General features: G+C 42.6%; 1 protein-coding gene across 3 annotated transcripts in view; it reads right to left on the bottom strand.

The window, feature by feature from the left end:
* Nucleotides 1-3,307: 3,307 nt before the first annotated feature.
* Nucleotides 3,308-25,805, bottom strand: part of LOC133561775 (glutamate receptor ionotropic, NMDA 2D) — a 189,117-nt gene continuing 166,619 nt past the window's right edge. For all 3 annotated transcript variants that reach the window (XM_061915303.1, XM_061915301.1, XM_061915304.1), the window contains 2 exons: nt 9,602-9,837; nt 3,308-8,980 (listed from right to left, as the gene is read on the bottom strand). In XM_061915303.1, the coding sequence (XP_061771287.1) occupies nt 5,798-8,980; nt 9,602-9,837 (3,419 nt within the window). In that variant the 3' untranslated portion in view covers nt 3,308-5,797. The remainder of the gene's footprint in view (nt 8,981-9,601; nt 9,838-25,805) is intronic.

The following is a 25,805-nucleotide window of genomic DNA, read 5'->3' as shown; positions in this document are numbered from 1 at the left end:
AATTTAAAAGCTTTTAATGATAATAAAAATAGTAAAACAAGCATTAAACAGTCATCCCTCGTTTATCGCAACGATACAAGGAACACAACTGTGGTGAATCAATTTTTGAAAAACAAGATTTTAACGGCACTCTTTAAAAACTAAATATTTTAAAAGGTTTTAATGATATGAAAAAAAAAAGAGCATTACAGTCATCTCCCATTTATCGCAGCGATGCGGGGAACATGACTGTGGTGAATTAATTTTTGAAAAGCAATATTTTAACGGCACTCTTTAAAAGTATATTTTAAAAGCTTTTAATGAAATTTCAAACTGGTAAAAAGAGCAGTACAGTAATCTGTCGTTTATTGCAGCGATAACCGTAGCATGACCGTGGTGAATTCATTTTCGAAAAGCAAGATTTTAGCGGCACTCTTTAAAAATATATATTTTAAAAGCTATGAATGATATTAAAAATCATCTAAAGAACAGTACATTGATCTTTCATTAATCGCAGTGATGCCCGAAACATGATTGTGGTGAATTAATTTTTGAAAAGCAAGATTTTAACGGCACTCTTTAAAAGTATATTTTAAAATCTTTTAAATAAATTTTAAACAGGTAAAAAGAGCAGTACAGTAATCTCTCATTTATCGCAGTGATTCCCGGAACATGACCGTGGTGAATTAATTTTTGAAAAGCAAGATTTTAATGGCGCTCTTTAAAAAAAAAAAAAACAAAAAAAAAAAAACGTATATATCTATATATATATATATATATGTATATATATATATTTTAGAAGGTCGTAGTTAAATTTAAAACTGGTAAATAGAGCAGTACAGTTAGCACTTGTTTATCGCACCGATACCGGGAACATGACTGTGGTGAATTAATTTTCGAAGAGCAAGATTTTAACGGTACTCTTTGAAGGTATATTTTAAAAGATTTTAATGAAATTTAAAACTGGTAAAAAGAGCAGTACAGTAATCTCTCATTTATTGCAGCGATGCCCGGAATATATATATATATATATATATATATATATATATATATATATATATATATATATATATATATATATATATATATATATATATATATATATATATATATATATATTCCATCATGCATTGTAGTGGACTTAAATGGCCGTAACTTTGAATTATGTTAGGCGATTGGACATCACTTATACTATCCACAAAGATTAGTGATTGTGACCATGTGTGTTTACGTTCCATGACAGTTGAAAGGTTGTTTGGATTGGGTCGTACAAGTAAATGGTGTGCTTACTTTTAAGCGAAACACCTGCTCATTGATCTGATTAACTCGAGTCGTCTACTAGACGGCGGCACATCTGAATTAATTATACTTGTTATGATAGGGTTGGGGGTACTTATCGAACTTGTGACGTCTCGCCGGCCAGACCGAGACAGTTTAGACATTGCGAGGAACCCTTTGAAATCACAACCGAAGACTATCAACTCATACCAAAGACTACCGAGTCATACCAAAGACTATTGAGTCAAACCAAAGACAATCGCGTCATACCAAAGACTGTCGAGTCATGTCGTCCACAGGATGGTGGCACATCTGCATCAAGTATACTGATTATAATAAGGTCGGGGGTACTTATCAAACTTGTGACATCTCGCCGGCCAGACCGAGACAGTTTGGACATTGCAAGAAACCCTTTGAATCTACAATCGTGTTGAATTTTGAATCGATTCGAAATTGAATCGGACTTGGATCAAATTGGTGCACTCCTCGTCTTCTATATTATTTATAGTATCCACAAAGTTCAGTGATCGTGACCATGTGTGTTTACGTTCCGTGACGGTTGGCAGGTTGTTTAGATTGGGTCGTAAAAGTAAATGGTGTGCTTACTTTTAAGCGAAACGCCTGCTCATTTATCTGTGTCACTCAAGACGCCCACTAGATGGCGGCAGATCTGCATCAATTATACTGATTATAATAGGGTTGGGGGTACTTATCGAACTTGTGACGTCTCGCCGGCCTGACCGAGACAGTTTTGACATTGCGAGAAACCCTTAGAATCTACAATCGTGTTGAGTTTAGAATCGGATCGAATTTGTACAGCCCTCGTCTTCCATATTATTTATAGTATCCGCAAAGTTCAGTGATCATGACCATGTGTGTTTACGTTCTGTGGGGGTTGAAAGGTTGTTTGGATTGGGTCAAACAAGTACATGGTGTGCTTACTTTTAAGCAAAACACCTGCACATTGATCTGATTACCACAAGTCGTCCACTAGATGGCGGCACATCTGAATAATTATACTGATTATGATAGGGTTGGGGGTACTTATAGAACTTGTGACGTCTCGCCGGCCAGACCGAGACAGTTTGGACATTGCGAGAAACCCTTTGAATCTACAATCGTGTTGAATTTTGAATCGATTCGAAATTGAATCGGACTTGGATCGAATTGGTGCACCCCTTGTCTTCTATATTATTGATAGTATCCGCAAAGTTCAGTGATCGTGACCATGTGTGTTTACGTTCCGTGACGGTTGGCAGGTTGTTTGGATTGGGTCGTAAAAGTAAATGATGTGCTTACGTTTAAGCAAAATGCCTGCTGATTAACTCAGCTCGTCCATTTGATTGCGGAACATCTGCATCAGTTTTACTGATTATAATAAGACCGAGACTCTCCTAAAATAAAACATTACGAGAAACCGTTTGAGAAATTGAGAATCGGATTGAATTGGTTCACCCCTCAGAGAAAAAGTACCAGTGTAAAAGTGCGCACCGATATTCAATCAAATCAGACCGAAGTCATGAACTTGGAGTGTGAACGCAGCCCGAGTGATTGTCACCAACAATCAGCCAAAAGGAGCAAGAACACAGTATCTACTGGTCTCTGTTTTTGCTAAGTGAGACGTGGTGATCAGAAACGTAGTCGCTTGATGGTGTGATTCGACGGGGAGACAAAGCGCTCGCTCTCCGCCAAAAACAAAAACAAAAAACGAGCGACGGCCTGCTAGCAAAACGAGACCGTAGAACGTGCCAAGGGACAGACAGAGTGATGCGGGGGAGGAAAGGACGGTGTGAAGAAAGCAATCGTAGGTAGTACGGGAGGAGTGACGGACCGGGTAGCTGCAGTAGATACAGATGGAGAGCGAGTTTAGACTTTTACTTTGTCTTTTTTGTCACAGGCACTAATGTCTTCACAGTCATATAGGAGGAATCAAAAAGTCCAAAATGATTTCAGTTTCTAGGTTGGCTACAAAGCTAAAACATTGAAAACTAGTTCATCTAACACTTCGTCCAAATATACCAAACTTAACTAATATATATACCTTTATGTATATATATATATATATGTATATATTTATTTGTACATATATATTTCTCGATAAATGATAGAATTCAAATGAATACAGTAAAATATCTGTTAAATCACAGTATAACATGGTACATTCTCATAAAACATAGCATATTTCAATATCTTCTTTCCCCCGCCACTCTCCTCGACGTAAAGGAAAACAATAGAAAAAAGGGAGCAAAAATATTGAAAAGAGACACTCCTGTTCATGCAGTCACAGACTTAAGAATTAGCGCCTCGTTGAAATCGATAGCGCTCAGTGTCGCGGCCGCTTTAAGCCCTGTTGGTTGTTTTGAACAAGCGACGGCTGCGCGGCCAAACCGTTGCCGCGGTAACCGGGGGGGTTTTGGGGATGAAGGGTTAAAAGCGGACCTCTTCGAAACGGTCCTTTGAGATTCGGAATTGGGTTTGACATGCACTGATTCTGGGGCTCTTTAAAGGGTGGGCAATGGGAAAAGGGAGCTCTCTTAATTAATACCAGGACAGATCGTTGTTTTTTTTTTGTTTTTTTTTGTACAAACTGCCCCACGTAGATATAGGAAAGAAGCAATCCATGTGCAGATAAAAATAGTGCTTGCCCTCAGTGAAAGGCGAAGGGGGAAATGACAAGGTCGACTAAGCCTTCGATCTGTGACAACATGCACAAATATAACGCACAGGCCCCCCCGACACCCCGCCCCTCACGCGGCAAGTCAACGTTCAGCCATTTGTCCGCAGCGCCCGGAGAAAAAAGCTACAAAGTCTAAAAGTGAATGCTACATCGAGACAAAGCTACATTCGACTACAGTAGGAGAAGAGCTGGTCTGTGGCTGGTCTTAGTGTGAGAGATTAGGCCAACGCCTGACGGAGACGGGATTGGACGGCTGGCGTTTAACACAGTGGATGGCTCGAAAGGGTAAAAAACAAAAACAAAGAACAAGGTCATTCAACCGAAACCGGACTAAAGCCAGGCGGAGAAAAAGCGCTAAACACAAACAAACATGTTTCCGCAGCGTCCCTGTCACATTGAAGGTGGGAATATTGCTGAGTCAGACGGTTGTTACTGACCGTATTCAGTGGCGCCTCGGCCACCCGTCACAGTTTCTTCTCCGGTTGGAGTCGCCCGGCTAAAGCCGAGTGGCGAGAGAACCCTTCGACAAAAGCCCTACTTTGTTACAATCAAAAACGTGATCTGGGGGGTTGTGCACCAATGACTGTTGCACACAGAGAATTGTGCTTCGGGTACTCCAAAAGGCTCCAGAACCCGGCGAATGTTCATGTCGGGATCACGGTCAAGGTTTTTGGATGCATTGCACTTTCCCATTTATGTGAAAACCACAAGCAGCTGCACACCCCGAGCAAGTATTAAACACGCACTGGGCTCCAATGCGTACTTAGATACTAGGCCGCCACCTAACGATAATTACAAATACTGCACCAATCTTCCCCCTTGATCCAATTGTAGGACGGTGTGCTCCGAACGAAAATAACATTGTGAAAATAAATGACATGTTAAAGTAATCTTTTAGGAAAAAAACTTTAGTGGGGATATTTGGCACGACAAGTCATTCCCACTTCCAACACGAGCCACATCCAGCCTCCTCGATCTTAAAAAACGAACAGAGAAAAATTATAAATGCTTGGTATTTTTGTTTTTTTTCTCTTCATGTATTTCCCTTTTTAATATATATATTTTTTGTTCAAATACTATCATACGGTCCTGGTTGGACCAGCAAGCCCCAAGAAGAAGCGAATCCTGTTCAGTCTGACTGTTCTTTGATTAAAAGGTGACATCACATCGAGTGGGGGTAGAGCTAGATGGGTCTGATGTTGTCAGTGTCCTGACTGACCGGTGAAAGGCGATCAGGCGAACACAGTGCGTGAGAGGTGACCCCGATGCTTTTTCGTATCAACTGATTTACAAAAGCAAAGAAGAGGGTCCGCCGCCCGTTGGCCTCCAAGAAGCATTCCACTGTTTTTGTTAAAAAGGCGAGTGTCCCTCCTGAAGCCACTGAGTTGTTGTCAAAGCCAGAGGGAGGGAGACGTTTTGAGCATTTGGGTACAAATATGACATCATTACTCACTACTGTCATCCACAGTTTGGACCTGGTGAGGGCAGGAGGACCGAGGATGACATCACGAAGCTCAATTCGGAGCGCAGGAGAAGCTCCGGAGCGGTTGTTCCCTGTGACGCGGCCTGCCGTCCGCCCCCGCCGATGTGGGACTCATCCAAAGGGCTGTAGCTTACCCTGGTGTGGCGTCTCACGGTTGCCCTCACGAGAACGTGTACAAGGGAGCGGGCGTCTGCACTGTTGCTCTCATGCAGAGCGATGCTAGCATCAGCACTGTCCAAGCGACTTCCTGCTGTGATGGCTGCTAATTGAGTACTGATGGCTACAATGGCAGCCTTGTCCCTGGCTCCAGCTGCGATGTCGCCATCGTGCTCGATTACAGAGGTGTTTGCTCCTACGTCTCCCTCTCTCCTCTCCCCCTGTCATACCTCGCTCTCCAGGCTGGAAAAATGGGCTGATCCCCGACGTGAGCACAGACTCTTGGCTTTGAGTGGCAGGTGAGGTGAGTAGAACCTTCGTGGCTGTGGTACAGAGCGTAGTCTCTGGTACTGTAGTTTGGCACTGGCTGAAGCCTGAATCTGGCCCTGGCCAACCATCCCCACCCCGGCTGGAGGTGAGACCGAAGATGAGGAGGGCGGAGGCGGGATAGGCATGGGGAGGGTAGTGGGAGACAGAGACGGAGGCTGAGGTGGCGATGGCGGGGGTTGAGGTGCTAGCTCAGTCGGCTGTGTGCTGAGGTTAGATTGGCTGCCTGATTTCGCCTGACTAGTATCTGACTTGGGAGGAAGAGGTTTGGAACGAGAGCCCCCGCTGAAGCTGTGGCAGTGGGGGAGAAGCTCTTCCTGGCTACGTGAAAGTGAGGTGGGCCGTCTCTTGGACTGTGTGGTGTGTGAACGGCTGTGGGGATGAGGGTAAGGATGGGGATGGGGGTAAAGGCTACAGGAACACATTGTGGCCCGGCGAGCTTCCTCCCCTCTGTCCCTACCTTGCCTCTTACTTTTCCCTCCCTTCCATTTTTTCTCCCCCTTAATAGGGATCTTGTCCATAGACCAATATCTCCTTGGCGGAGGGAATGCTGTGGGGGGCGGTGGCCACTGTGAGCTGAGTCCCCCACTCCCTCCCGCTGAACCCCAACCTAAGCCTGTCCCTGAACTCCAGAAATCAGCACCAATCCATCCCTCTGCCCTCGTTCCAAGAAAGGAGTCATCACGACTATTGACGCTCCCTCCTCTTTCTCTGGAAGGGTAGGTACCAAAGAACCAACCTCCTCCGCCTATACCCCCGACTCCGGAAGTGCTTCCCGCACCTCCCTCCCAGTATCTTTCAAAACGACCAAACTCCCCCGATGAGCCCTCATCTGAGTAACTGTCCTCTGCCTGTCTTTCTACCCTGTCCCTTTCTGTTTCAGACACTGCCCCTCGACCAGACCTCCTCCCTCTCTCCCTCCCCCTAACTCGTTCTCTCTCCTCCTCTTCCTCCTCTTCATCATCATCATCATCCTCAGAATCCCACTCGTGGAAGGAAAGCCCCTCCCTGGTCTGTGCTTTCTCTTTCTCATAAGGCATCAGCAAAGGACGCCTCTCGCCGAGCCGACCACTGTCGTCTCGATCCAATCCTGCGCTCCTTCGCCGTTTGCCGGATGGAAAGAAGGGCTGCAGGGAGGTAGGGGGCGTGTTCGAGGCGTCCCCCCTTCCGTTCACCCAAAATTTGACAGACGCGGGGAGTTTGTTTAAGTTGGAGCTCTTACTAGGTGTACGGTGTCTAGAATGAGCGTGTGAAGATTTGGTATGGCGTTCTCTACTTCGGCCGCTGTCCTCCTCTTCCCTGTCATTGCCTTCCTCTCCTCCATCTCTCCTCACTCTCTCCCGCTCTCCTTCCCACGAATCCTGCCGCTTCTCTGCAAACGTACTGCGGTACTGAGCAGAAAATGGGGAGTAGTCTTGCATTCCTTCTTCTCTCTCTCCCTCCGCCTCACCTTCTCTCTCAGGCTCAATATCTCCATCCTCTGGCTCGGATCTTTTACCACCGATGGATTTCTTCCTTTTTTTCGACTTTAAGGCCTTTTTCTTCTTTTTTTTCACTTTTCGTCTTTTTCGCTCTCTCTCACGCTCACGTTCCCTTTCTTCCCGCTTCTTTCTCTTTTTGTTCTTTTTCTTTTTCTTCTTTTCTTTCTCCTTCTCTTTCCTCCTCTTTTTCTCGCGTTTTTGCCTCTCAGCGTCTCCCCCTGTGCCACTCCTCTCCCTTTCGTTCCAGCTCGCCCACCACTCTTGAAGTTGAGACAATTGGCTGCCCCCCCTCTCCCTTTCCCGTTCTCGGTCACCCCAGGAAGTGCGCGGCTTTCTTGGGGGTATGGGTGGCGGGAAGCGGCCTTGGCTCAAGGAACGAGGCCGAAGGATTGAGCGCTCCCTATCTCGACCTCTTCCCAGGAGAAGGCTTGACTCCTCTGTAAGCTCCTCTTCATCGTCATCTTCCTCTTCATCCAGTCCTCCAATCCTGTCCCGTGTGCTCCTGGAGGAGCTGTAAGAATATGTCGGGGAGGTGGAGCGAGAAGACGAGGCAGATGAGGACGTGGATGTGGACGATGTCGTCGACGAACATGATGATGAGGAAGTATAGTGCAGGGACGCCGAAGGTGAGGGCGGTGTGTAGGAGGGGCTGAGGGGTACTGGCACAGGAAGTGAGAGTGGGGGAGAAAGGGGGCGTGCCCTCCTTCCTCCTCCCTCCCTCACTCCATCTCGTGCCTCTCCCCTCCGCCCCAGGGGTAAAATGTTCTCATATAGTGGCCCTCCGGGTTCCTTGGGCTTTTTGGGCCGACGCCTCCTCCAAAAGGACGAGGGGAGAGGGGGAGAGGGGTGTGGCAGTGGGGGTGTAGGAGGCAGAGGAGCTTGACTCTTTGAAGGCAGTCTTGGAGTTCCAAGAGTTTTAACAGCCCCTTTTCCCTGACCTCCGCTGCCACCTCCCACCACCCTCTTCCCCACCCCGTGGTCCATGCCCTTTTCTGAATAGAAGGCCACACTGGCTGGAGGGGGCTGGGGATGGCCCCTTGGCATAGTCTTGGGGGTCTGGGACCCTGCCTGCTGCTCCATGCAGGGCCCTAGTCCCTCAGGGTCAATGGGACCATAATACCGCTTGTAACCATCAAGTCCCCCACCTCCTCCAGTAGATGAAGCCCAGTTTGGTGGGACTTTTGGAGCAAAGAGTCCCATGTCAGGAATGCCCCCCCTTACAGCCCTAGAGTTTCCGGCTGTTGTAGATTTGGGCAGTCTCCAGCGATCCACCACAGCCAATCTACGATCTGGCCTGGGCAAGAAGGTAGAGCAAGGAAGGGGTGCGCCAGCAATGGGGGTGCTGGAGGGACCCACTGCTGTTCCGGAATGCACGACGGTGGGAGGAGAGCCGGGTAGAGGTGTCTTGTAGACAGACTGCTGCTGCGGTGGAGGTTGCTGATGCTGCGCTATGGCAATAGCCGGGCTTGTCATCGACGTGGAGATAACGTGTGGCTGAGACGGGACTGGAACCATAGCCGTGTGGTGATGAGAGGCCAACGATTTAGCGCCGCCCGCTGGCGCTGTTTCATCTTCAAAGCTACAGCAGCTATACATGCCCTGAGGAGAAGAAAAACAAACATTAGCGAAGAAAGATGACAGACACGTTTCACAACTGAGCAAGCTTGCTATTCGTTAACATTCCTCATGATAATTATCCTTCATGTAAATACACAAATTGCAGTAATTGCAAATTCCATTCATTAATTTTTCTGCACCGCTTGTCCTCATTAGGGTCACGGCTGGGCTGGGGCCTATCCCAGCTGACTTTGGAGCGAGAGGCGGGGTGTAGCCAATTACAACCTGGCAAGGGAATATTATCTCTGAGCCGATAATCACATGCGTACGGTGTGAGGCTGCTCTGTCAAGGTCACTGTCAAAGGAACAGGATATCCAGTCTGTGAGCAACATTGAATTTCAATTAATCTCCCCCAAATGACTGAGTGGAATCGAATTGACCTCGGACCTTACGCATTCAAAGGCTCACACTGTGAAACCGATCAGGGCAGGAACGGCCACGCATACAGTACGGGTGTCCTGACATTGAGCCGGGAGAATAGTAGACCATTCAATGTTTGCAGTCAGAAGTGGACGTCCGTAACGGTTGGAACGTATCGTGACAAATACGATACAACTAAGGCTAACGTGGCAAAACGCAGTGCATGTGTTTGAAGCTCTTACCCTGCTGATGGCCAAGAGGAAGTCCAGTTTGCCTGAGCTGGTGGCCATGCAATGACGCAACTTCCAGTAAACCAAGTGTTCCCAGGCAAACACCAGTAGGCTGAGGCCCATAGCCACCAGAAGCATGTAGAAGACCCCAGCCATGTTGTCAATATCTAGCTTACTGCTCATCACCTCAATTTTGTCATTGTGGCAGATACCTGACAGCCAAAGGCGCTCCAGCATTTCTATTTCATCTGCAGAGGGGGTAGGAGGGAAGTGGGGGACGGGAGAGAAGAAAGTGAAAGTTGAGAAACTCGAAGGGGCAGCCTAGAGAAGCTGAGAGACATCGAGAGAGAGGGAGCGATTAGTACGAGGGTCAGCAACTCGCGGCTCTAGAGCCACCGCCCCTGCTGCTTACTGCTCCCCTCACCTCCTAGGGGCGGAACAAGAGTTGGGTCAAATGCAGAGGGTAATTTCACCACAGCGAAAGTGTGTGACTGTACTGGTACCTTAACTTTAACTTTGACATGCTGCCTTTTAGCAGCTCCTTGGTCGCTTCGGGGGGCTTTTTCAAAAATGTATGGAAATGGAAAACAAAAATGGGGTGAAAACTATGTTTTTTTTGTTGTAATATGATTCAGAACTTAAATCCACTATGGACTGGACTCTCACTGTTATGTTCGATCCACTATGGACTCGACTATCACACTATCATGTTAGAGCCACTACGGACTGGACTCTCACTATTATGTTGGATCCACTATGGACTGGACTCTCACTATTATGTTGGATCCACTATGAACTGGAATCTCACTATTAAGTCAGATCCACTATGGACTGGACTATCACTATTATGTTAGATCCACTATTGACTGGACTCTCACTATATTATGCTAGATCATCTATGGACTGGACTCTCACAATATTATGCTAGATCCACAATGGACTGGACTCCCACTAATATGTTAGATCCACTATGGACTGGACTCTCACACTATTATGTTGGATCCACTATGGACTGGACTCTCACTATTATGTTGGATCCACTATGAACTGGAATCTCACTATTAAGTCAGATCCACTATGGACTGGACTATCACTATTATGTTAGATCCACTATTGACTGGACTCTCACTATATTATGCTAGATCATCTATGGACTGGACTCTCACAATATTATGCTAGATCCACAATGGACTGGACTCCCACTAATATGTTAGATCCACTATGGACTGGACTCTCACACTATTATGTTAGATCCACTAAGGACTGGACTCTCACTATTATGTTAGATCATCTATGGACTGGACTCTCACACTATTATGCTATATCCACTATGGACTGGACTCTCACTAATATGTTAGATCCACTATGGACTGGACTTTCACAATATTATGCTAGACCCACTCGACGTCCATTGCACCCGGTCTCCCCTCGAGGGTTTCTCATGATCATTCACATTGACATCCCACTGGGTTGTGAGTTTTTCCTTGCCCTTATGTGGGCTCTGAACCGAGGATGTCGTTGTGGCTTGTGCAGCCCTTTGAGACACTTGTGATTTAGGGCTATGTAAATGAACATTGATTGATTGATCTCACTCACCATTGTGTGGACTGTGACTCATGTGCGACTTTCTCCGACGCTGCCACAGAAATACGAGTTTAATTCCAATACTTCCCTGTCTCATTTTGTCCACCAAACTTTTTATCCTGTGCGTGAATGCGCAAAGGTGAGCTTTGATGACGTTATCGTTTTAGGGTTGAATGCTAATCAGGCATATTCGGTCAATGCATGACTGCAAGCTAATCCATGCTAACATGCTATCTAGGCTAGCTGTATGTACTAGAGATGCGCGGATAGGCAATTATATAATCCGCAACCGCATCACCAAAGTCGTCATCCACCCGCCGTCCACCCGAACCAACATTTTATCAGAACCGCAACCGCCCGCCACCCGCCTGTTGAAATACATCAGAAGTCGGAGCTATTTAAAACCGTATCACAGAGTAAAGAAGACAATGGGAGCCATTAACGATCTCGCGAATATCCAATGGTGTTCATCCTGATGACAAGAATAAGGGTGTGCTGTGAAGCCATTGCATTTGACACCTTCAACAACATGTACAAACCGATTATTAATCCAGCAACATGTTGTATGCAGCTTCCGCATTCACACGTACAAGATTGAAAGGCATACTGGGTGACACAGAGTACACTGATGGTTGTGATATAAACAATTTTAACACTCTTACTAATATGCGCCGCGCTGTGAAGCCACACCAAACAATAATGACAAACACATTTCGGGAGAACATCCTCACAGTAACCCAACATAAACGCAACACAACAAATACCCAGAATCCTTTGTATCCGTGACACTTCCTGAATATATTTTACACAAGCAGGATCTACCCCAGTCTGCTGACATGCAAGCAGAGTAGTAGATTTTTTTTCAAAAGCTTTTATAATTGTAAAGTACAATGTCTTATCAACTGATTGCAATAATGTAAATTTGTTTTAACTATTAAACGAACCAAAAATATGACTTATTTTATCTTTGTGAAAACATTGGACACAGTGTGTTGTCAAGCTTATGAGATGCGATGCAAGTGTAAGCCACTGTGACATTATTGTTCTTTTTATTTTATTTTATAAATGTCTAATGATAATGTAAATGAGCGATTTTTAATCACTGCTATGCTGAAATTATAACTAGTATTGATAATGCTGTTGATAATATCCATTTTTGTTTCACTACTTTTGGTTTGTTCTGTGTCGTGTTTGTGTCTCCTCAATTGCTCTGTTTATTACAGTTCTGAGTGTTGCTGGGTCAGGTTTGGTTTTGGAATTGGATTGCATTGTTATGGAATTGCTGTGTATTGTTTAGTTGGATTTATAAAAAAAAAACAACAAAAAAAGTTTTTTTAAATGAGAATCGATTCTGAATCGCACAACGTGAGAACCACGATTCAAAGTCGAATCGGTCTTTTCCCACACCCCTACAAAACATGCTCTCACTCACATCTGTCATCATTTGTAAAAACAAGCATGATTTTAACAGATACACCAAACCGTTTATAACAAAATGCTCTCATAGATAAATATAATACACATAAAGTTGATGTGTCAATCATAGTGCCCACCTTATTGACCGTGTGAGCAGCTTTGATTGTTCCAAAGCCACTTTTTAACTTCAATTGTTAATGAAGAGTAATCTGTTACACTTTTACAGTTTGTTGCGAGGTTGTTCCATTCCTTTATTGCTTTATATTAAAATGTGACAGTATGGGGGGTATTAGTGCCCAAGAATTGGGTAAGTTACACATCTGTGAAGGCACCATTAATGCTAAAAGGTACACGCAGGTTTTGGAGCAACATATGTTGCCATCCAAGCAACGTTATCAACGTTTCCGCAAGACGATGCCAAGCCACGTATTACAACAGCGTGGCTCCATAGTAAAAGAGTGCGGGTACTAGACTGGCCTGCCTGTAGTCCAGATATTGTAAATGTGTGGTGCAATATGAAAGCTAAAATATCAGAAGGGAGACTGTTGAACAACTTAAGCTGTACATCTAGAAAGAGTGTGTCTCCTCAGTTCCCAAACCTTTACTGAGTGTTGTTAAAAGGAAAGGCCATGTAACACAGTGGTAAAAATGCCCCTGTGACATGATTCTTTGCACCAAAAAAATAAATAAATACGTTTTTCAGTGCGAATATTAAATATCTTGTCTGGGCAGTCTATTTAATTAAATATAAGTAAGACATACACCTGGGGATAGGTTGATTGGCAACACTAAATTGGCCCTATTGTGTGAATGTGAGTGTGAATATTGTCTGTCTATCTGTGTTGGCCCTGCGATGAGGTGGCGACTTGTCCAGGGTGTACCCTGCCTTTCGCCCGATTGTAGCTGAGATAGGCGCCAGCGCCCCCCGCGACCCCCAAAAGGGATTAAGCGGTAGAAAATGGATGGATGGAGTTGCAAATCATTGTATTCTCTTTTTATTTACCATTTACATAACATGACAACTTCACTGGTTTTGGGTTTTGCAAAACCATTTTCTTGTCTGCTAATATTAAACGTCCGATGCTAACCCTCTGGATGAACAGATGGATGAAGATGCCCAAGACAAGGACCCACAAAGATAGAAACAATGTCTTTCTTTCGGGTCAGGGGTCAAAAACACCAAACAAGGGGTGTCCAAAAGAATAAAGAGGATGGGAACTAAGACTCCGAAGCAATGAAGTGGCCCTGGGAAGATAAATGACACCGACAACCTAATCTTCACATGGTGATGGTCGGATAGGGAAAACAAGCAGGGGCGGCCTAACGAGGGAGAGTGCACAAGAATGTTTATTAAGGTGGAGAGGCGAGCGGCATTCTTTCTCCCTCTGCAGGCGCGGCAGGATAAATAAGACAAACACACACGGAGGATGAGAGGCTGAGATTGTGTCATAATGACAAACAGCGGGAACTCTCCACCAGCCTGAAGGCGGTGAGTGCAGGAGGAGGAGAGAGGTGAACGTGAAGAAGGAGCTGATAGCGACTGGCAGAAACAGACAGAAGGAGACGATCATAATCATTTAATTGTGACGGTGCGAGGGTCAGAATCTACGTCGAGGTGGCGAGCTCAGAGGAATCTCAGATTTCCATCAGTTTACCTGCGGGCAATCAATGCAGCGCCGCTGTAACCCCCGACGCAGGTTCTCCGTTAATGAGCTCGTCGGCCCGCCACTGCCCCGCAATGCTCTGATTGGCTCCCGGGGTTGCCGGTGTAACCATAGTGACGATGGCCAGAAGATGCGGCGTATGATTCACGGTGGAAAAGACGGAGGCGTCGTGGCCGACGAGGCTCGTAATGAGGCCTTTCTGTTGCGGCGGCGAGACGAGGAGCGCCGCGAATACCGCGTCTGAAGGTTGAATTTTATCGGGCAATTTCGAGTGAAACGGCGAAGACCGCTTTGAACAATGCACTGCCTCGCCAACCGCTTTTCACGCCACGGTCATCATTAGCCGTGCTTACATGAAGCTCAGTCATCTGAGTGATCCGGGAGACGCGTCTCCAGTAGAACATCGTTAGCGGGCCGACAGATGGACACACTGCGGCTCCACGGCAGGTAACAACTTGTCCTTTCGGACGCGCCTCATAAACACTCGCTGTACATCCCAAAACACGTCTCACTTTATAGCCTCACATTTAAAAAAAACCTCAAGAAGAAAACGTATCCGTACGATAAACCTGGTCGTCACACAGGCCCCGACTTCGAATCCACTTCCTGAACCCTGCCGTTTGACTTCTAGCTCTTTCTTTCCACCTATGGACTTTAATGAAGGCAGTTGCATTCCAGCGCTAGTCTGAAGAATCTGACAGGTGTGTCAAATCCACATGCCACCGCTGTCATTACTGGCAGCTCAGGTCAGGTAGAGCTTCAAACACACCTGCTACAGGTCCACCCTAAGATTTGTCGGCTGGATGGTGTTAAGAGCTCCAGGGGAGGTCAAATAATATGTCTGTTATCGCGCTTTCGGTGGTCTCCAGATGGGGCAGGTAGGTGCATCATCCACCCTGATGCTAGGGCGATAAGCAGGCTGCAGTACAACGGATCCATAGCTGACAACGCCTGCAGGCGGAGGTGGCTGAGGAAGTTCTCCATGGTCTTTACGAGGTGGGGGGTTAAGGCAATAGGTCTGTAGTGGTTCGACTCCTCGGGTTAAGATGTTATGTGGATAAGAACCACACAGGTGTTTTTCAACGGCCAGGTTAAAAGTTTACAGGACAACGCCAGTGAGCTGGTCCACAGTCTACAAGCAGCCTGGAACTGATGGCATCCGGACTTTTAGCTTCAGAACCAACCCTTCACTTTCCTGACCGTCTGCAACCCTTCAACAGACTCCTTTCCCCCCCTCCATCAGTGTTAATAACGCAGGGCGGAAGGGTAATACACGATTCTTGGATGGGTAGAGCCTTTTCAAAGATAGGAATTTAAGTTTTGGAGGAACGTTTTTAACGGGAAGTGACCCCAAAGAGATTGGAGCATATCTGATAGTCCATGGACTATAGAAGGACTAACAGACGTGAGAGTAAATCTAGCCCAGAGTGAGGAGTAACACGGTGAGGCTGCATTTGGGTCGTATACTTCTACAATCTTCCAGACAATGTCTTCACAAGGTAAGGGGTTAAGGCAACAGGTCTGTAGCGGTTCGGCTCCTCAGGAAAATATGTTTATCACTGCTATGACCATACATAAACCTAGTCGTCACACAGGCCAGCTTGGAATCCACTTCCTGAACCCTACTGTTTGACTTCTAGCTCTTTGTCATTGTTCTTTTATTTCCTCTCAATTGGGCTGCTTGTTCCCACCTGTGGACTTTAACGACAGCAGTTGCCTTTGAGGCATAGCCAGCCTAAGTCTGAAAAGTCTGACAGGTGTGTCAAATCCACCTGCCACCTCTGTCAATACTGGCAGCTCAGGTCATGTAGAGCTGCAAATACGCCTCCTCCGGTTTCACCCCAAGCCTTGCCGGCTGGGTGGTGTTAAGAGCTCCGGAGGAGGTAGAAGAAAACGACCGTTTTCGCGCTCTCAGTGGTCTCCAGATAGGGCAGGTAGGTGCATCATCCACCCCGGCTACAGTACAACGGTCCAAAGATGACGATGCCTGCAGGCAGAGGTGGCTGAGAATATTCTCCGTGGTCTATACGAGGGGGGGGGGGGTTAAGGCAACAGGTCTGTAGCGGTTTGGTTCCTCGGGATATGATGTTTTGTAGATTGGAACCACACAGGAGTTTTTCAACGGCCAGGTTAAACGTTTACAGGACAACACCGGTGAGCTAGTCCGGTCATTCTACAAGCAGCCTGGAACTGATGCCCTCTGGACTTTCAGCTTCAGAACTGACATTCACTGTTCCTGACTGCCTGCAACCCTTCAACAGACTCCCTACCACATCCACCAGTCTTAATAACGCAGGGCGGTAGGAAAACACACGATTCTTGGACAGTTAGAGCCTTTTCAAAAATGGAAATTGGACTTTTGTAGGAACGTTTTTACGGGAAGTGTCCCCAAAGGGATTGGGGCATATCATCTTGTACCGGAACAAGTCCATGGACTGAGGGAAAGACTCACAAACGTGAGGACTAACACCGTAAGGCTGCGTTTGGGTTGTATGCTTCTAAAATCTGGAACAGTCTTCCAGACGACGTTTAATTCCTGGCTGAAACACTTTTATCTAACTGTGCGTATAACAACTGCTGACATTTTATCCACACTTGCTGATTTTTTTCATGTTTTTCTTTCTAGGCGTGATTTTATTCACCTTCTAATTGTTTGCATCCGTGCTGCACTTCGAGTTGCTTCGCGTACGAAGTGTGCTCCATAAATAAACTTGTCTTCCCCCTAAAAGTCCCAAAGGACCCCGAATAGTTCTCAAGATCCCAAAGTACCTCACAACAGATTTATCCCCTAAACGTCCCGGCGCTCAAAAAGGTTGTAAATGTACCCAAAGCAACCCGATTTATCATTTGGACCACTTGTGTAGTAATATACAACATTTCTCAACCAGCTATTGCAAGGAATTTGGGGATTTTACCATCTAAGGTTCATAATATCATCAAAAGGTTCAGAGAGTCTGGAGAAATCACTTCACGTAAGCCATGACATTACGGACCATGAATCCCTCATGCGGTACTGCATCAAAAAGCGACATCAGTGTGTAAAGGATATCACCACGTGGGCTCAGGAACACTTCAGAAAACCACTGTCAGTAACTACAGTTTGTCGCTACATCTGTAAGTGCAAGTTAAAACTCTACTATGCAAAGCCAAAACCGTTTATCAACAACACCCAGAAATGCCGCCGGCTTTGCTGGGCCCAATCTCCTCTAAGATGGACTGAGGCAAACTGGAAAAGTGTTCTGTGGTCTGACGAGACCAAATTTCAAATTGTTTTTGGAAACTGTTATCATCGTGTCTTACAGATCAAAGAGGGAAAGAACCATCCGGATTGTTATAGGAACAAAGTGTATAAACCAGCATCTGTGATGATATGGGGGTGTATTAGTGCCCAAGGCATGGGTGACTTACACATCTGTGAAGGTAACATTAATGCTGAAAGGTACATACAGCTTTTAGAGCAACATATGTTGCCATCCAAGCAACGTTATTATGGACGCCCCTGCTTATTTCAGCAAGACAATGTATTACAACAGCATGGCATCGTAGTAAAAGAGTGTAGGTACTATACCTGCATGTAGACATTGATATTTCCACTTATAGTTTTAAAAACCCCGTTTCCATATGAGTTGGGAAATTGTGTTAGATGTAAATATAAACGGAATACAATGATTTGCAAATCTTTTTCAACCCATATTCAGTTGAATGCACTACAAAGACAACATATTTGATGTTCAAACTCATAAACTTTATTTTTTTTGGCAAATAATAATTAACTTAGCATTTCATGGCTCTGCGATAAGGTAGCGACTTGTCCAGGGTGTACGCTGCCTTCCGCCCAATCGTAGCTGAGATAGGCGCGAGCACCCCCCGCGACCCCAAAAGGGAATAAGCGGTAGGAAATGGATGGATGGATGGAATTTCATGGCTGCAACACATGCCAAAGTAGTTAGGAAAGGGCATGTTCACCACTGTGTTACATCACCTTTTCTTTTAATAACACTCATTAAATGTTTGGGAACTGAGGAAATTAATTGTTGAAGCTTTGAAAGTGGAATTCCTTCCCATTCTTGTTTTATGTAGAGGTTTAGTTATTCAACAGTCTGGGGTCTCCGCTGTCGTATTTTACGCTCCATAATGCGCCACACATTTTCGATGGGAGACAGGTCTGGACTGCAGGTGGACCAGGAAATGACCCGCACTATTTTACTATGAAACCACCCTATTGTAACACGTGGCTTGGCATTGTCTTGCTGAAATAAGCAGGGGTGTCCATGAAAACGTTGCTTGGATGACAACATATGTTGCTCCAAAACCTGTATGGACCTTTCAGCATTAATGGTGCCTTCACAGATGTGTAAGTTACCCATGCCTTGGTCACTAATACACCCCCATACCATCACAGATGCTGGCTTTTGAACTTTGCGCCTATAACAATCCGAATGGTTATGTTCCTCTTTGTTCTGGACACACCACGTCCTCTATTTTCAAATATAATTTGAAATGTGGACTCGTCAGACTACAGAATACTTTTCCACTTTGCATGAGTCCATCTTGGACGAGCTCGGGCCCAGCGAAGCCGGCGGCCTTTCAGGGTGTTGTTGGTAAATGGGTTTTGCTTTGCATAGTAGAGTTTTAACTTGCACTTACAGATGTAGCGACCAACTGTAGTTACTGACAGTGGTTTTATGAAGTGTTCCTGAGCCCATGTGGTGATGTCCTTTACACACTGATGTCGGGTTTTGATCCAGTACCGCCTGAGGGATCAAAGGTCCATAATATCATCGCTTATGTGCAGTGATTTCTCCAGATTCTCTGAACCTTTTTATGATTTTACGAACCGTAGATGGTAAAATCCCTAAATTCCTTGCAATAGCTCGTTGAGAAATGTTGTTCTAAAACTGTTCGACAATTTGCTTACAAAGTGGTGACCCTCACCCCATCCTTGTTTGGGAATGACTTAGCATTTCACGGAAGCTGCTTTTATACCCAATCATGGCACCCACCTGTTCCCAATTAGCCTGCACACCTGTGGGATGTTCCAAATAAGTGTTTGATGAGCCTTCCTAAAATTTATCAGTATTTATTGCCACCTTTCCCAACTTCTTTGTCACGTGTTGTTGGCATCAAATTCTAAAGTTGATGATTATTTGCAACAAAAAAAAAAAGTTTATCAGTTTGAACATCAAATATGTTGTCTTTGTAGCATATTCAACTGAATATGGGTTGAAAATGATTTGCAAATCATTGTATTCTGTTTATATTTACATCTAACACAATTTCCCAACATACATACATATATATGTATATATATATATATATATATATATGTATATATATATATATATATACATATATATATATATATATATATATATATATACATATATATATATATATATATATATATATATATATATATATATATATATATATGTATATATATATATATATAGCTTATCGCCCGAGCAGTTCAAAACTTAATTGTTTGTCCTTATTAAAAGGAATGTTTTGATGGTGGAACGGTTGAAGTGGGTTGAAAAATGTGGAAGAGTTAGTCGCCGGAAAAATAAAAGGTGGAAATAGGACTTGGAAAAACCAGGACTTCTGGAAAATCCTGGAATTTTTTTGAACTTGGAAAAAAAGTAATTAAAATTTCCAGGATGGAGGAATGGTTTATTCGGTTTGAAAAAAAAATGGCCAATTCATTTTGAATGGGGAAAAATGTCCCGGAAAACCTGGAATTCTTTGAAAAAAATGGGAATTTTTTTGAGGGAAAGCTTGCGATTCCTGAATAGGCTGAAGAGTTTGAAGTTGGAACCGTTTGAATGGGGTGGAAAATGTGGAAGGCAGAGCGGACACAACACATCTGTGCTGGTATCAGCGATACTCGTCATGTATTTCAATGGTATCAGATCGACTCCAAAACCCCCAGTATCGCCCACTTCTTATTCCCTGCATTCAATTTTTCCCAAACAGTTTGTTCAAGTTTTTTCTTTTTTTTTGTGTGCAATATTTTCTGTTTGCTCGTCAGAAGAACATTTATTTCCTGTGGGTAAATGAGTCCAATTATTCATGGAGGAAACAGTTTGTGAGCCTCCATGCCTGCACGCTTTGTTGCTAAGCGCCAGATGTGGCATCGCGCCAAACACGTCCGGAGAGGCCCGGCTCCGCCGCAGATGTGCACAAAAGCGTGACCTGAACAACTGCGCGTTATAATCGCAACAACGGCCGACACCGGGAAGGAAAAAAAATAGCCAGCCGGCGACAAAGCTCGATATCAGTTCCTGATTATTCTCTATTCGAAATAGCCACAAAAACGTGGAAATGGGACGGGAAAAAGTGCAAGGTCTGCAATTCTACCAGGAAGTGAGGCGTGTGGAGATCAGCAGAGTAGAAATAATAATTATAATCATTTAAAAAAACACAAAAAAAAAAACACTTAGTGGGTGGACAAAGCCAAAATTGTAAAATGTGAGTCATTGAAAAACATGCGGTGATGATGCAACATGTGCTGAAGGACCATAGGGCGCACAGGACTATAAGGCGCATTAAACGAGTCATGTTAGTATTATTATTTTTTGAAACTTAAAAGACTTTACATAACATGTAATGGTGGTTCTTTGGTCAAAATGTCGCATTGATGATGTTTTACACATCATCTTCAAGTCACTTTCTGACAGTCGCTTCCAGATGCACCGTTTTTTATTTACTTAGAAAACCCCCCGACTTTTTGACGCTTACAAAAATAAACAGACTTTTGGACACTTGGAAAAAAAACCTGATTTTTGGAAACTTACAAAACAAAATCCAGATTTTTGGACACTTTAAAAAAATCCAGACTTTTTGACAGAAAAAAATCCAGATTTTTCGACACTTGGAAAAAAAATCCTCACTTTTTGACGCTTAGAAAAAATCCTACATTTTTTTGACACCTTGAAAAAATCCAGACTTTCCGACAGTTAGAAAAAAAATCCAGATTTTTTTGACACTTAAAAAAAAATCCCGATTTTTGGACACTTACAAAACAAAATCCTGATTTTTGAACACTTTAAAAAAATCCAGACTTTTCGAGACTTAGAAAAAAATCCTGACTTCTTGACTATTAGAAAAAATCCAGGCTTTTCGACAATTACAAAAAACTTGACTTTTTGACACTTGGAAAAAAAACACGACTTTTTTCACACTTATTTTGACGGTTATAAAAAAATCCCAATTTTTTGACGCTTAGAAAAAATTCAGACTTTTTGACAGTCAGAAAAAAAATCCAGATTTTTGGACACTTACAAAACAAAATCCTGATTTTTGAACATTTTAAAAAAATCCTGACTTTTTGACTATTAGAAAAAATCCTCACTTTTTACACCTTGAAAAAATCCAGACATTATGACAGTTAGAAAAAAATCCTGATTTTTGGACACTTAAATAAAAATCCAGATTTTAGGAATCTTAGAAAAAAATCCAGATTTTTTGACAAAGAAAAAAAATCCCGACTTTTTGACGTTTATTTTGATGCTTAGAAAAAATCCAGGCTTTTCGACAATTACAAAAAACTTGACTTTTTGACACTTAGAAAAAAACACGACTTTTTTCACACTTATTTTGACGGTTATAAAAAAATCCCAATTTTTTGACGCTTAGAAAAAATTCAGACTTTTTGACAGTCAGAAAAAAAATCCAGAATTTTGGACACTTACAAAACAAAATCCGGATTTTTGAACACTTAAAAAAAATCCACACTTTTCGAGACTTACAAAAAAAATCCTGACTTTTTGACTATTATAAAAAATCCTCACTTTTTACACCTTGAAAAAATCCAGACATTATGACAGTTAGAAAAAAATCCTGATTTTTGGACACTTAAATAAAAATCCAGATTTTTGGACTCTTAGAAAAAATCCAGATTTTTTGACAAAGAAAAAAAATCACGACTTTTTGACGTTTATTTTGATGCTTCGAAAAAATACAGGCTTTTCGACAATTACAAAAAACTTGACTTTTTGACACTTAGAAAAAAACACGACTTTTTTCACACTTATTTGGACGGTTATAAAAAAATCCCAATTTTTTGACGCTTAGAAAAAAATTCAGACTTTTTGATGCTTACAAAAATTCCTAACTTTTTTTGACACCTTGAAAAAATCCAGACTTTTTGACAGTTAGTAAAAAAATCCAGATTTTTTTGACACTTAAAACAGATTTTATGGCAAAAAAAAAAAAAAATCTCGATTTACTGATGCGTATTTTGATGCTTAAAAAAAAACTGGCTTTTTGTCATTTACAAAAACCCGACTTTTTGACACTTAGAAAAAAATCACAACTTTTTGACATTCATTTTGATGCTTATAAAAAAAATCCCAATTTTTTGACGCTTAGGAAAAATTCAGACTTTTTGACACTTCGAAAAAAATCCTGATTTTTGGACACTTACAAAACAAAATCCAGATTTTTGGACACTTAAAAAAAATCCAGACTTTTTGACAGAAAAAAATCCAGATTTCCTCACTTTTTGACTGTTTGACTCCTTGAAAAAATCCAGAGTTTTTGCCAGTTATAATAAAATCCTGATTTTTGGACACTTAAATAAAAATCCAGATTTTTGGACTCTTAGAAAAAATCCAGATTTTTTGACAAAGAAAAAAATCCCAACTTTTTGACGTTTATTTTGATGCTTAGAAAAAAATCCAGGCTTTTCGACAATTACAAAAAACTCGACTTTTTGACACTTACAAAAAAACACAACTTTTTTACACTTATTTTGACGCTTATTAAAAAAAATCCAAATTTTTTGACGCTTAAGAAAAATTGAGACTTTTTGACAATTAGAAAAAATACAAACTTTTTTGACACTTTGAAAAAAAATCTACTTTGTGACGCTTAGAAAAAATCTCAACTTTTGAACGTTTAGAAAACAACAACAACTTTTTGACACTTAAAAAAAAATCCAGATTTTTTTGACACTTCATAAAAAAATCCCGGCCTTTTAACACCTACAAAAATCCCGACTTTTTGACACTTTAAAAAAAAAACGACTTTTTGATGCCTATTTTGACGCTCATAAAAAAAATTAACTTTTTTGACGCTTAGAAAAAATCACGACTGTGACGCTTGCAAAAATATCTTGGATAAAAAAACAACTTTTTGACAATTACAAAAAAATCCCAAATTTTTGACACTTACAAAAAAATCCAGGCTTTTTGACACTTATAAAAAATCTCGACTTTTTGACACAGAAAAAAAATCTCCGGTTTTTCGACACTTGGAAAAAAATCCAGACTTTTTAATGCTTAGAAAAATCCTGACTTTTTGACACTTTGAAAAAAATCCAAATTTTTTTGACGGTTAAAAAAAAAGCCAGATTTTTTGACGCTTAGATAAAATCCAAATTTTTTGATACTTTAAACAAATCCAGACTTTTTGACGCTTAGAAAAAAAGTCCAGAATTTTGATGCTTATTTAGACGCATAGAAAAATCCTGACTTTTTGACACTTACAAAAAAATCCCGACTTTTTCCCCTCCAACTGCCGGTACCCTAAATAAGTGTCAGAAAAACATCCCGATTATGTGACACTTATAGAAAAAATCCAGATTTGGTGAAACTTAGAAAAATATCGACTTTTTGACACTTGCAAAAAAAACTGACTTTTTGACCCTTATTTTGACACTTTGAAAAATGTTTGACTTTTCGACACTAAGAAAAAATTCAGACTTTTTGACACTTGGAAAAAAATCCCAACTTTTTCCTCTCCAACTGCTGGTAATTTAACTAAGTGTCACAAAAAATTTAGATTTTGTGACACTTAGAAAAAAATCCAGATTTTTTTGGACACTTAGAAAAAAATCACGAATTTTCGACACTTTGAATAAAAACGGACTTTTTGACACTTAAAAAAAATCCCAATTTTTTCCCCTCCAACTGCTGGTAATCTAAATAAGTGTCACAAAAAAAAATCCAGATTTTATGACACTAAAAAAAAATCCAGATTGTTCTCCTTCCAACTGCTGGTATCCTAAATAAGTGACAGAAAAAAATCCAGATTTTTTGATACTTAGAAAAAATCCAGAATTTTCGACACTTGGAAAAAAAACGGAGTTTTTGACATTTAGAAAAAAATCCCAATTTTTTGACACTTACAACAAATCTTTGGATTTTTTGTAAGTGTCACAAAGTCTGGAATTTTTCTGTCCCTTACTTAAGGTACCAGGTGTTGGAGGGAAAAAAGTCGGGATTTTTTTTTCCGAAGTGTCAAAATGTGGGGATTTTTTGCAAGTGTCAAAAAGTCGGCGAATCTGTGCAAATTTCCAGGACTTATGCAGATCCCAAATAAACAACAGCAGGTACCAGAAGGTAAGAAAAGTTGGTTTTGCACAATATTGCGAGACAATAGTAGGCGCCATTTTGGGGTCGTTATACACACACAGTATGTTGAAGCACAGTACGTCTGACTATGGTAGTCGTACTGTGTAATGTTCTATTTTCTCAATGGAACATTTAAAATGTTGGTGTTTCTTACTGGCGTCATCTTGCTGTCTACACGTATCTTTTATGAGTGACTGCCATCTACTGGTCACACTCATCATTACATCATGTACCAAATAAAATAGCTCCGAGGTCGGTAAGCACAACCAGAATTATTCCGTACATTAGGTGCACCGGGTTATAAGGCGCACTGTCCAATTTTGAGAAATAAAATGATTGTAAGTGCGCCTTATAGTCCAAAAAATAGGGTAGGTTTAGGATGTTACTATTAAAAGGCGCTTTCCTGGCTTCCCATCAGCACAAACTGATCCTCTCACGAATCCACTTGGATGAAACTTCATTCACGTGGACCTTCTTACAAATTCGTCACCAATCACAAATACCAATCAGCTAAAATGCACTAAACATGGATAAGTGTGGAATGAGTGTTTGGCATTTTTCTCATCATGCATTATAGTGAATTTAAATGTGTGTAATTTTGAATTTTTCATGGTGTTTGGACGTTTTTCATAATATCCACAAAGTCCAATGAGCAGGTTATGTTATATGTTAGTTGCATTTTTTGTTTCCTTGCACCATGACTAGGGAAGGTTGTTTTGGATTGTGTCATATAAGTAAATACCGTGCTAGTATTTCCTGAGCACTTTCAAACGTCATCAATCGGATTGACTCACATTGTCCACACGATGGCGGCAATTGCGTAGCGTTCAGGGACCGCGGGCCGTAGTTTGGACACCCCCGCTTAAAAACCTAGACAATGTCTGGGACAGCAGCATGTCTGGACTGTCGGCTTTCTCCCGGTCCAGCTCGTCGTTTAATCCTGAGGACGCCAGCCGTGTTTACTAGATCTTGGCACAGACTTGTCTTCATCAGGACGTGAGCGGATAAAGCCCTCGTGCCAGAAACAACTAAAAGGCTTTGTCCGCCGCCACACCAGCAACGCCGCTAACAAACCCGAGGAAAACGCCATCCAATTACGCCGAGAGACGTGTGTGGCGGACAGCATTCAAGCATGAGTGTGTGTTGACTGCTAAAAGTGATATTTATCTATCACACACACACACACACACACAC

This window comes from Nerophis ophidion, linkage group LG11 (assembly GCF_033978795.1).
Source record: "Nerophis ophidion isolate RoL-2023_Sa linkage group LG11, RoL_Noph_v1.0, whole genome shotgun sequence".
NCBI lineage: Eukaryota > Metazoa > Chordata > Actinopteri > Syngnathiformes > Syngnathidae > Nerophis > Nerophis ophidion.
The sequence above is the reverse complement of the archived record's forward strand: the minus strand, read 5'-3'. Positions and strand labels throughout refer to the sequence as shown.